The sequence below is a fragment of the Pongo pygmaeus genome, chromosome 13 (genome assembly GCF_028885625.2).
Source record: "Pongo pygmaeus isolate AG05252 chromosome 13, NHGRI_mPonPyg2-v2.0_pri, whole genome shotgun sequence".
Lineage (NCBI taxonomy): Eukaryota > Metazoa > Chordata > Mammalia > Primates > Hominidae > Pongo > Pongo pygmaeus.
In genome coordinates, this window is record NC_072386.2 from 24,840,027 (window position 1) to 24,853,138 (window position 13,112).

The window sequence follows — 13,112 nt, forward strand, 5'->3', positions numbered from 1 at the left end:
GGTGCACACCACCATGCCCAGCTAATTTTTGTATTTTTAGTAGGGACAGGATTTCGCCATGTCGGCCAGGCTGGTCTTGAACTCCTGGCCTCAAGTAATCTGCCACTTTGGCCTCCCAAAATGCTGGGATTACAGGTGTGAAACTCCATGCCTAGCCATGCCTAGCCAATTGGAGCTTCTATAAATTCTGTTAACTCTGAGGTAGAGACCACTGAAGTATTCTTCACTCAGTTTATCAGTGTGAACTCTATAGCCTTTATCGAATGGGTTAAACTTGATTTACCAGGTAATTAAGACAATTTTAGCTGAATTTGTTTCTGGTCTGATCCTCTTCCTTGCACAGTTAAGCTAGAAGAATTGTGAACACCTTTTTTTTTTTTTTTTTTTTACAAAAAGCTGCATGTAAACAAGCAAAAGTTCAGTTTGCTAAATTTGTATATTTCCAAATTTCCATTTCTTAATTTCCTGTTTTGTGAAGAAGCAGGTTACCTAACCTCTTCATGACTTACTTTCTTCATCTGTCAAATGGAAAAATAATAATATTACCTAGCTGAGAGGGTTAATGTCAGTAGCAAAATCTGGCTCACTGCCTGCTTATGAATGACTCTTGAGCTGAGAATGATTTTTGTTTGAAAAAAAATCAAAAGAATATTTTATGACATGTGAAAGGTTTGTGCAATTCAAATTTCATTGTCTATAAAATAATTATTGGGGGGAACACAGTTATGACCATTCATGTATGTATTGTCTGTGGCTGCTTTCACACTATAATGACAGTGTTGAGTAGTTGAGACAGCATGACCCACAAAGCCTAAAGTATTTACTATACATCTAGCCCTTTATGGAAAAAGTTTGCCAACTTCTGGTTTAGAACAATGCCTGGCATGTGGTGAGTGCTCAATATATGTTAAATGTTAGTTATTATTCACATCCAGAACTTTTATGTAATGGTCCACAATGTGCATCATTTGTTTGGTTTTGGTTTTACTGAGAATACATGGATTCAAAAATAACAGAAAGTATGTATCTTTAAAAAAAGTATTCTGGATAAAGAAAGCTCAAAAGTAAAATCAAAATAATGTTTAGAGATTGATTTTTAAGCAACTTTCTGAAAATAAAGCTACCTGCATTTGAATTTTCATGACTTTGAATGGTAAATAATTCAAAAACCACAAGGGATCTTTTTCCACAAACTCTGAGTCCACTGCCAGCTGGGTAATAGAAAGTAATACGTATTACCATCCTCTACCTGCCTGAGGTGGGTCCGCCCTGTGAGCAGTGAGTGGAGATCAGGTGATTCTACTAATAGATAAACGTAGATGTCTTTAGGATCCACACAGTTTGAAGTGCGCATATTGTTTGAGCCACCATTTTGGGTGTCCGCCATGATCACACAAACTGGGTGATTATCACATCCAAACTTCACACCATATTCAGACAATTTAAATTTAGCCTCCACTATCACAGGATATTAGAAGGCAGTATGTGGTTATCTTAGTCAAGATCCTTTCTTTTCCCCGATTAACAGAAACCCACTTAGGCTAGTCTAAGCAGAAGGGGGTGTGGCTGCCACCGGGATAATTGGGTCTACCATAGAACCCGCAGTCCGGAAGTGCACTCGAGCTTTGTGGACAATTGCAATCCTGAATCCTGCACATCTGCTTCACGGTTTTCCCTTTACAGATTGCTCTCTCTGCTTCTCCATTCATGATGCCCCACACCTTCCTGATTTACTACCTGTCTCCAATCCCAATTTCAGATTCCAAGAGGGAAGAATTGGATTGGCCCAACATAGTTCAAATGCTTATTTCAGTCCAGTAGCTGGAGCCAGGAACAGGCTGTGTATAAATCAGGGTAATCTAATTGCTCTAACAGACAGCCCTCACGATCTCAGGGGCAGGGCAAAATAAAAGTTATAGCTCACACTCACAGGTGTAGATAGGTAGGGGTGGGGGCTCTGCTCACTTATGCTCCCAAGTGTAGATAGGTAGGGGTGGGGGCTCTGCTCCATCCTCTTCCACTTATTGTGGGGACCCAGGCTCCTTCCTTGTTATGGCTCTGTCATCACAGGGGGTCTCCAAATCCTCCACTATGACCTTATCTGGTCCATTGATGAGAAATAACAAGAACATGGACAAGTTTTAGGGGTCTGGTTTGGAAGAGACACACATGACCTCTGTCTACATGCCATTAGTGACAGTTTAGATTGCAAAGTAGAATTCAGCTGTGTGTGCCCAGCAGGAGAAAGAAACAGGATTGGTGAGCAGATAGCATTGCCTCTTTCATAGAGAAACATAATACAACTGTATTGTGGGTGGGTGTGGCAGAAAATGATTCTTAGTTTGTGTATGGGGAGGCAGACACCCCAACAGTGCACACTATTAGGGTCTTAAACTGAAGTTCAAGGCCCAACACTGCTGATAGCTATCTTGTCAGTTTACCTCACTTCTGGAACCTCAAGCCCCTCATTTGTGTCTTTTTTTTTTTTTTTTTTTTTAAGATAGAGTCTCATTCTCTTGCCCAGGCTGGAGTGTAGTAGTGCCATCATGGCTCACTGCAGCCTCAACTTCCCCAGCTCAGGTGATTCTCTTACCTAAGCCTCCTGAGTAGCTGGGAGTACAGGTGTGTGCCACCATGCCCAGCTAATTTTTAAATTTTTTGTGGAGATGGGTTCTCCCTGTGTTAACCAGGCTGATTTCAAACTCCTAGGCTCAAGTGATTCACCTGCCTTGGCCTCCTAAAGTGTTATGACTATAGGCGTGAACCACCATGCCTGGCACGACCCTCATTTGTTAAGGGGAATCAGAGCACTTACCCTTTGACCTATAGGGCTTTATGATGCTCTGGTGAGTGAGAAGATGTGAAAATGTTTTGTCAGCTATAAATTCTTACACACATGTAAAGGTGTTACAATTAGCTGTTGATATTTCTGCAAAAATGTCTATTTCTTGGATAATATGGCTAAAGCCATACAACTAGTAGGTCCCCCAGAGCTGGGATTTGAACTCAGTCTTGTGGCAGAGTCTAAGTGTTAGATGCCACCCTAAATGTCCTCTCTGAAACAGGCATAGGAACAGACCCCACTGCCTAGGTGTGTTGTGAGATCATGGATATAAAGTACTTATCACACTACTTGGCATGTAATAAGCATTCCATAATTAGTAGCTGTTTTTTCAAGGGGGAAGTTCCCTCTTTGGTGAGTCGTATAATGCCCTCTTACTCTGACACAGGAATGACCCTCCCGGCACAGAAGTGTATATTGGATGCATTCAAAGCCAATGGAAATCACAATATTCTGATTGCCACCTCAGTTGCTGATGAAGGCATTGACATTGCACAGTGCAATCTTGTCATCCTGTATGAGTATGTGGGCAATGTCATCAAAATGATCCAAACCAGAGGTAAGAGAAGCTTTGAGGCCATTCCTACATGGATTCTGTTTTGACTGATTTATAAGTTGTATGTGTCATTCTGGCCTTTTTCTTTACTGAGCCATGGTTGAGTATGTGACCAATGGCACAGTGCACTTTGGTATCATTGGCCCTCAAGGTGGCTACAGTTTTGTTCACTAACATAAACTCTACTTTGATTCTTACAATGATGCTGCTCACTTGCCTGATGATATATTTATGGAAGAATAATTCCAACTTGGATTGAAGCTTTGCCAGTCAACATGTAAACCTTTCATGGTGGTGCTGGTGGGCTGAAGGGCCCCCTGTATTCAAGAAGGGATACTCCAGAGTTCTTCTGCCCCATCTGGACTAGACTAGTCTCCTAACTAGTCTTCCCTCCTTTTTCCTTTTCTTCTTGAAATTCCATAAGTACAGCTATCATATTACTTTTCCTGAAAAACAGCTCTGATCATGTCACTTCCTTGTATTGAAACACCAGTGGTTTCCTAATTTACTTGATGCTAAAGAGTTTCCAAAATCCAGCACCTATTTCATTCCAACTTTATTTCCCATTCTTCCCTTTTGTTCATTATCCACTTCCGCCAACCTGACTTCCTCACTTATTGCTTGTTGAAGGAACTGCTCAGGTACTGCTACTCTTCATTTTACCTCTTCCCCTGCCTCCATATCACCTGACCCTAATCCTCCCAGCTGGCAAAAATTTTTTTGAATATATAAAGCCTATAACCCTTTATATCTATCTTTGTAATAGCACTTAAAATTTTCCACCTATGTTTTGCTGGTTATGAAGAGATCTTATTTCCTCATTGTCTAGAAGGTTCTTGAAGGAGGGCCTGTTTATTGCTCATCTTAGAGCCATCACAGTGTCATACTAGGGGATCATGTAGGTATCTTTAAAGCAGTGTTTCTGACAATATGGCTGTCTCATCACCCTGCATTGTTGAGACCCTGAGAAAGCCAGCCTAAGGTGGGCTCCTAGTTTTTCCAGATATTTAACATGCAGGTGCACACCTGCATTTGAGTCTACTCTTTTTTTTTTTTTTTTTTTTTTTTTTTTTTGAGATAGGTCTTGCTCTGTCACCCAGGCTAGAGTGCAGTGGTGTAATCCTAGCTCACTGCAGCTTCAAACTCCTAGGTTCAAGCAATCCTGCCTCATGAGTTCACTCTTTAACAGCTCAACTTTCCTGAGAAGTGGGATTCAGTGAACCAAAGTTGAATTTTAGGAGTACCTCTATTTGTTTACCTATTTGCAGATTATATCAGAGCTTTAAGTCAATAACACCAACTAAAATATTTATTTTCTGATAGGCAGAGGAAGAGCAAGAGGTAGCAAGTGCTTCCTTCTGACTAGTAATGCTGGTGTAATTGAAAAAGAACAAATAAACATGTACAAAGAAAAAATGATGAATGACTCTATTTTACGCCTTCAGACATGGGACGAAGCAGTATTTAGGGAAAAGGTAAGTCTCTGTTATTCTTTCAGCATCTGACCATAAATAACTATCAGGGAATGTGAGGATGGTTGGTACCTTTTATCATATTGCTTAGAGTGTTATATTACAACAAAAAGTTTATACTTAGTGAATATTAAATTCATTCTGTTTTTAAGTGTCAATGAGGTTAAATTATATTTAATAGTGCGAATAACTGAAGTTATGTTTTCAGATTTAAAAGGCAAATTGAGCTAGGATTTCTCTAGTTGACAGTTCATCTCGAGGACTATATCCTAATATTGGAAAAAAACAGCTCTTCTTAGTCTCTTCCTTAAATCTCTCTCCAAAGAGTCCTCAGAGAAAAGCTCCTAGGTCACTGTGCAGGTATTGGAATGTCTTTTTATAGCTGTGGACAATCATATACACCTTGGAATGGGATGCCTATTCAGATCAACCTCTTAGTGTAATGAGCTTCATTTCATCGTAATTTCCGTAACACAGAAACATGAAATCAGATTGGAGAAAGTCAAGAAACACATACCTACACTTTCTCCAGACCCATTGCAGAGACTTTCATCTCAGAATCTCTGGAAGCATGATCACTGCAGGGCTAGGGGAGAGCTTTAACACTAGAATCCATGGTTCAAATCCCAGTTCTATCACTTGCAAGATGTGTGACCTCAGGCAGTTGCTCTGTCTTTTAAATAATCAATCTCCTCATGTAGAAAGTGGGGAAAATAATAGTATTTAACTCCCAGGGTGGTCATGGGGATAAATGAGATGTATGCATTGCATCTCTTAGTGCCTGGCATAAAATATGTGCCCAAGAAATGAGAACTGTTACTGGACAGAAGTGTGAGACATAGTTTAACTTCATGAAGATGAACCTTACAGTTTAACAGACCAACTCCATAGTGTCCATAATTTTAAAAAGTCATAATCTCTGTGCTCCAAAAAGTATTGACAATCAATTATCTAAAGCAGATTAACACTTATTTTAGGACACAAATCACAACTTTGTCAGTTTACTAATCTAAAAAACATTTTTCTTCCTAAAGCTGGGAGATTAAATTATCTAGAATCACCTCTTCCACATTTTCAGTGAGAAGAATTGCAGGGAAATTATTTAGTTCCTCCCTTAATTTTACTGGGGATGGGATTCTCTTTTCACTGAGCCACCTTTCCATTTTGTAAAATATATTGCCAATACAGGTTTTAAAATCACGAGTTTTAATAGCCATAGCATAATTTTTATCTCTTCTCCTAGGTGACAACTACTTAGACTCATGTGACGGAAGCAACAGAGTAAAAGTCTGTTGAGGAAGAGAGAGGCTAGACCAGATGTAGGCATTCTTTTGTAGCCAGCACACCAGGATAAGGAGTGGGGTGAGGAGGAAATGAGTTAAGTATCTGTTGAATCAGGCTATGTAATAGCATTTGGGGTTCTTGTAACACTTACAGATAGATAGGCAGAGATGGTAGGGAACAAGAAGCCCTATAACCAGTGTAGCTGGGAGTTACTGGCAGCTGGGAAGCCTGAGTTGTGTTGGTATCCCTGTCCTATCATACATGACCAGGCCCAGCTGCCTTGCTCAAAGGGGAAGGATTTGCTTTCAAAGGCTTAGTAAAGGCCGGGCGCGGTGGCTCATGCCTGTAATCCCAGCACTTTGGGAGGCCGAGGCGGGTGGATCACGAGGTCAGGAGGTTGAGACCACGGTGAAACCCCGTCTCTACTAAAAATACAAAAAATTAGCCAGGCGTGGTGACGGGCGCCTGTAGTCCCAGCTACTCGGGAGGCTGAGGCAGGAGAATGGCGTGAACCCGGGAGGCAGAGCTTGCAGTGAGCCGAGATCGCGCCACTGCACTCCAGCCTGGGCAACAGAGTAAGACTCTGTCTCAAAAAAACAAACAAAAAAAGCCTTAGTAAAAGTATAACAAGGTAGGGAAAATCTTATATTCTTAAAACTAAAGGGAATTATGGTTCTAGGGGTGAGCCCCCCTTTTGTGGGTGCTTTGATAAGGGTTTGGGGTTTGGGTTTGAGCATCCTGGTCCCTGTATATGGGTTTTAATGGAAGGAAGGAACTCTGCAGAACAGAGGGCAAAAGCTTGGAGCTCTTTAGGGCAATCTGCAAGAACAGGAAAGGGAGAGGGATGAGCAGAGTACTGGGAGACTGCTTTCTTCCCCAGCGCCCCAGCTATACTGTCCATTGTCTGTGTGTGGCCTGCTGTCACTAGAGCACTCCCCATCCCCCGTCCCAGAATTCTCTGGTCACTCTGCAGCCATCTTAACATGTAGACAGCCCAGAGGTATCCAAGAACTGATTTCCATGGTGGATGCTTCAGGATTTGGTGGTGTTTCATTCTGGAGGAATAAGGGATGAAGGATATGACAGTTGTGGTTGTGAAGGTTTATTTGAAATCAAAATGAGGAAGCTGTTTTTCTTTCCTCATGGAGCAGAGAATAAAGATGGGGTGAAAGTTCATTTTGAACAAAGAACTTCCAACATGCGTACCCATGACTACACATAATTAAGATAGTTTGCTTTTCTCCACCTCAGTGTGTGGAGCTAGGCTGCTTCTTTAGCCACAGGTTGCATGGGTGAAGGTCAGTATGCCATAGACTTAACTTATGATTGGTTGAGCCTCTTTACCCAGTTATTGATTTTTTACTTAGTTTTAAGTATAGCCGTAATAGTTTTAACTTATTAGGATTTATACCTATTGCCTAGAGTAACACTTAAAATATTTGAGATTATTAGTATTTAATTGAATTTCAGTATATAATTGAATACCATTATAAGTGAATTTTTTTAAAAAGTTGGATGCCTGAAAGGCAAGGTTATATTTTCACCTTCTTTGCTGGTAACCTCTATTCTGCTTAAGTAGTGATTAGAACCGTATCTGAAAAAAGAAATTAAAAAAGAAAATTAAAATTGCTCATAGGAAAATGTGTATCATGTAGCCCAGGGATTTCAATTCTAGAAATTTGTCCAAAGGAAATAATGGGATAAATACATATAATGTAACAGTTTTACAACTGAAAAATTGGATTAAAAACAGGAGGCGTGGACACCCTTTATTTTTACAAAAATAATGAAGATTATTTCAGGTGGGGTGGGGCCAAGAAGTGGGGAAGGGGAAATTATATTTGGTTTTTAATTTTTTAATTATTTATTTCTTATTTATTTTTTTGAGACAGGGTCTCACACTATCGCCCAGGCTGGAGTGCAGTGGTGTGATATTGGCTCACTGCAATCTCAGCCTCACAAGTAGCTAGGACTACAGGTGTGCGCCACCACGCATCACTAATTTTTGTATTTTTAGTAGAGATAGGGCTTTGCTATGTCGCCCAGGCTGGTCTTGAACTCTGGACTCAAGTGATATGCCAGCCTCGGCCTCCCAAAGTGCTGGGATTACAGGCGTGAGCTACCGTGCCCAGCCAGTATATTTGGTTTTTTAAATCAAAACATTCTAGGTCTAGCTGGGCATGATGGCTCACGCCTATTGCCCCAGCTACATGGGAGGATCATTTAAGCCCAAGAGTTCAAGTCTAGCCAGGGCAACATAGTAGGAATCTATCTCAAAAAGGGGGAGTGGGGGAAAGGAAGCCTGGTGTGGTAGCTTACACGTGTAATACCAGCACTTTGGGAGGCTGAGGTGGGTGGATAACCTGAGGTCAGGAGTTCAAGACCAGGCTGGCCAACATGGTGAAACCCCATCTCTACTAAAAATACAAAAATTAGCTGGATGTGGTGGCACCTGCCTGTAATCCCAGCTACTTGGGAGGCTAAGGCAGGAGAATCATTTGAACCCAGGAGTTGGAAGTTGCAGTGAGCTGAGATTGTGCCACTGCACTCCAGCCTGGGTGACAAAATGAGACTCTGTCTCAAAAAAAAAAAACAACTAGATCTAAATTTTTTTTTATATAAAGCAAATTTGAATTTGAAGTGGTATGGTAATCAATATATTACCTATGTATGATCAGTAACTAATTAAAAGATATAAGGGGAGGGTGATTTCCATTCGCAGTGACAATAACTGCAGCTCATGCATGTAGAACACTGACTCTCCAACAGTCCCTGCAAATGCTTTACTTACATCAATAGGCTTTACAGCAATCCATACAGTAGTGCCTCCTATGTCATTTTATAGGCAGGAAACTGAGACTTGAATAGCTTCAGTGCCAGTAGATGACACAGCTAGTTCATGGTAGAGTTGGTAGAGCCCATCTGTTTCACCATTACATCTACCAGCCTAATCAGAAAAGTCTGAAGCAGAAATGAGGACAAATAAAAAAATTTTACTGGGAGATATTAAAAGAAATGCCATGCTCTTGAGTGGAATGACTGAATATTTTAAACATGTGCATTCGCCCCAAATTCGCTTATTCACGTGTCACAAACCATATTGAAAGCATAAATGATACTTTTAACTTGATAAAATGGTTCTAGAGTTTATATAAAATAATAGATGAAAATAGCTATATTTCTAGAAAAATAAAAATGGGGGCAGCTAGTAGTTTCATATTGATGAGGCAATCCCTAATGAATGGAGATTGCCTTATCAATACAAAACTACAAGCCACCCCATTAACATTTTTCATGGCTCTTAGCATAAGACTAGCCTAACAGGGAGGCAACGGTGATGGGCATTTACCCTGTGCTGGGCAGGCCTGAGCAGTCATAAACTCATGTTATCTCTTGACAGTCCATGAAGCAGATGCTGTTGTCCCATTTTGTATGTAAAGAAACAAGGCACTTGCCCAAAATCACATAGCTGCTAAGTGATAGGGACACTATTTGCACCTAGGCTGTCTGGATCCACCTGGGACACGTGAAAGAATAATCTGATATGGAGAGGCGCCACCATAAACCATAAACCAGTGGGACGGACAGAATCTTCCATAGAAGACATGGAGGAAATCAGTGTGTTCTTTCTTCCTTCATGATGCTTCAGGGTTCCTTTTATCATTTCCTGTTTAGAAAACTTCTTTTAGCCATTCTTTTAGGGTAAATCTGCTGATGACAGATTCTCAGTGTTCCTTCATCTAAGAATGTCTTCATTTCTCCTTTATTTTTGAAGGTGGCATTTTGCTGAGTCTAGGGTTCTGGGGTGGACTGTTCTTTTCTCTCAGCATTTAAAAAATATTGTGCCACTTCCAGGTAGCCTCCATTGTTTCTAATGACAAATCTCCTGTTATTCAGACTGATTTCCCCCTATGGGTAAGGTGTCTTTTTTTTTTTTTCTGGCTGCTTTCAAGATTTTTTCTTCAGTTTTCATAAATTTAATTATAATGTGTCTTAGAGTGTTTTTTTGAAGGGGCTTATCATGTTTGGAGCTTGTTCAGCTTCTTGAATCTTGGTTGATGTAGCTTGTTAAATTTGGGATATATTTGGAGGTCATTTCTGTGAATACTTTTTAAGCCCTGCTCTTTCTTCTCTCCTTGCAGAACTCCAGTGCCATGACATCATTTTTTATAGTCCTACGGGTCCTTGAGACTTTGCTTTTTTTTTCCCAGTGTATTTTTTTGTTGTTCAGATTGGGTAATTTCTGTTGTTCTTTCAGTTCACTGACTCTTTTCTTTGTCCCTTCCATTCTGCTATGGAAAGCCCATCCATTGAACTTTTTATTTTGGTTGTATCTTTCAGTTCCAAAGTTTATGTCTTCTATTTCATTGTTGAGCCTTTATGTTTTCTCTTTATGTTTCAAAAGTATTTATAATTGCCCATCGAAGCATCTTTATTAGGTGCTTTAAAATCTTTCTCTTCTCAGTGTTGGCATCTATGATTGTCTTTTTTTTTTTTTTCATTCAGTTTGAGATCTTTGTTTATTGGTATGAAGAGTTTTATAATATCATGTTCATGGTTCTAAGTTGGACCATGTTCTTAGCCAAGGCCTAGATTTTGAATTAGAATACAATCATACTATACATATGCAACAATATTCCCTGTGGCTGAAGGGGAGAGAGAAAAAAGGTTTTAGATGTTGGGGGCTGTATTAGTCAGTTTTCATGCCACTGACAAAGACATACCCGAGATTGGGAAAACAAAGAGGTTTAATTGGACTTACAGTTCCACATGGCTGGGGAGGCCTCAGAATCATGGAGGGAGGCAGAAGGCACTTCTTACATGGCAGCGGCAAGAGAAAAAGGAGGAAGAAGCCAAAGTGGAAACCCCTGATAAACCCATCAGGTCTTGTGAGACTTAATCACTATCATAAGAATAGCACAGGAAAGACTGGCCCCCCATGATTCAATTACCTCCCCCTGGGTCCCTCCCATAATACCTGGGAATTCCGTAAGATACAATTCAACTTGAGATTTGGGTGAGGACACAGCCAAACCATATCAGGGGCTCTTCTGCCTGTTGTATCACTCATTGAGTTTGTGCCTGCAAATGGATATAATTATGCCTGAAACAGCGCATATTGTGTATCTGGTACAGGTTTTTTTTTTCCCAAGTTTTGCCAAACACTAAAGTAGAAAGCATAGTTCATATGACTATTCTATGGACATGTTTAGTGCTTCTATGAGCATTTTTGATGAAGAAATTGAAAGACTAATTGCAGGCCACAATTAAGCATTGACTAATACTAAGTTAGGAGAACCAATAAAATCTGTGATTTTACAAAGTCAGGTACCATATGTTCATGGAAGTTGTATATGAATGATTATATATGTGCGTGCATGTATATGTATGTCTATATCTGTGCCTGTTTCTTGCTATATATGTTATACTCAGATTACATTTGCGGTCTTTCTTTTTGCATTAGATTCTGCATATACAGACTCATGAAAAATTCATCAGAGATAGTCAAGAAAAACCAAAACCTGTACCTGATAAGGAAAATAAAAAACTGCTCTGCAGAAAGTGCAAAGCCTTGGCATGTTACACAGCTGACATAAGAGTGATAGAGGTAAGCTGCCTTTTTACAAAGTGCCTGGTCATGTTTTAGCACTAGCTACAGCTTACTGTTGGTGAAATATTTATAGTAAAACTACTATTATTTCCATTGTTATTGTGGCCATGATCTGTGTATTTAAAAAAAAGCTAAGAAGTGAAAAAGAAATATTAAATGTTCAATAATAAATAGTTTTTGGCCAGGCATAGTGGCTCATGCCTGTAATCCAAACACTTTGGGAGGCCAAGGTGGGTGAATCACGAGGTCAGGAGTTCGAGACCAGCCCCGGCCAACATGGTGAAACCCCGTCTCTACTAAAAATACAAAAATTAGCTGGGCGTCATGGCAGGTGGCTGTAATCTTAGCTACTCGGGAGGCTGAGGCAGGAGAATTGCTTGAACCGGGAGGCAGAGGTTGCAGTGAGCTGATATCGCGCCACTGCACTCCAGCCTGGGTGACAGAGCAAGACTCTATCTCACAAAAAAAAAAAAAAAAAAAAGTCATGCTAAATGCAATGAAGTGTCCTGGATTAGTTCCTGGAACAGATAAAGGATACAACTGGAGAAAGAGTGGTAAAATCTGTAGTTTACATAATAGTAATGTATTCATGTTAATATCTTGGTTTTGACAAATGTGCTGTGGTATATGAGATGTTAGCATTTGGGGAAACTGGGTAAAGGGTATGCAGAAATTTTCTGGGATGTCTTTGCAATTTTTCTTTAAATGTAAAATTGTTCCAAAGTAAATCTGAAATTGTTCCAAAGTAAATCTAAAATTGTTCCAAAGTAAAGTTTATTTTAAAAAATTATGAAGTTTATGTAGTATAATGTTATGAAGTTTATGTAGTATAATGAAAAACTGCTTACAAACTAATGGTAATATGGAAAAAAGTAACCAGAACACAAAATTGTAAAGATGCTACTTTATAGCTGTGTGAAACAACAGCAGCAAATACCATTGTCACTGTCAAGAGAAAAAGTCAAAAAACCTACCTTTCTACAGACAAACAAAGGCTAGGGGAACTATACCAAAATGTATTAATATTTTGGTGGAGAGGGTCCATGATTTTTTTTCTCTTTTCCTACTACTTTATGTTTTCCAAACATTCCTTTTGGGCTATGGATCACTTTTATAATGAAAACAAAATATCTCCTTATTTGTAAAATGTGACATCTGCAGATTAGCCTTCTATTGCAGCCTTATATTTTTTTCTTAAAACTTTCAGAGAAAGGGTTAGAAAAATCTCCAAAGAGAAATGTGGGGTATAACTCTTGCATGGGGGGCACAGTGGAGGGGCTGGGCTGGCTCAGATGAAGAGTTATTACTTCAGGGTGTTCCGTTCATCTTCAGAAAGCAGAAATCTCT

At 39.8% G+C, this 13,112-nt stretch overlaps 1 protein-coding gene across 2 annotated transcripts in view; it reads left to right on the top strand.

Annotated features, from left to right (window-relative positions):
- The window catches only part of RIGI (RNA sensor RIG-I), a 78,104-nt gene that overhangs the window by 62,204 nt on the left and 2,788 nt on the right, over window positions 1-13,112 (top strand). For both annotated transcript variants that reach the window (XM_054502885.2, XM_063650244.1), the window contains 3 exons: window positions 3,231-3,401; window positions 4,722-4,873; window positions 11,619-11,762. In XM_054502885.2, coding sequence (XP_054358860.1) covers window positions 3,231-3,401; window positions 4,722-4,873; window positions 11,619-11,762 — 467 coding nt within the window. The remainder of the gene's footprint in view (window positions 1-3,230; window positions 3,402-4,721; window positions 4,874-11,618; window positions 11,763-13,112) is intronic.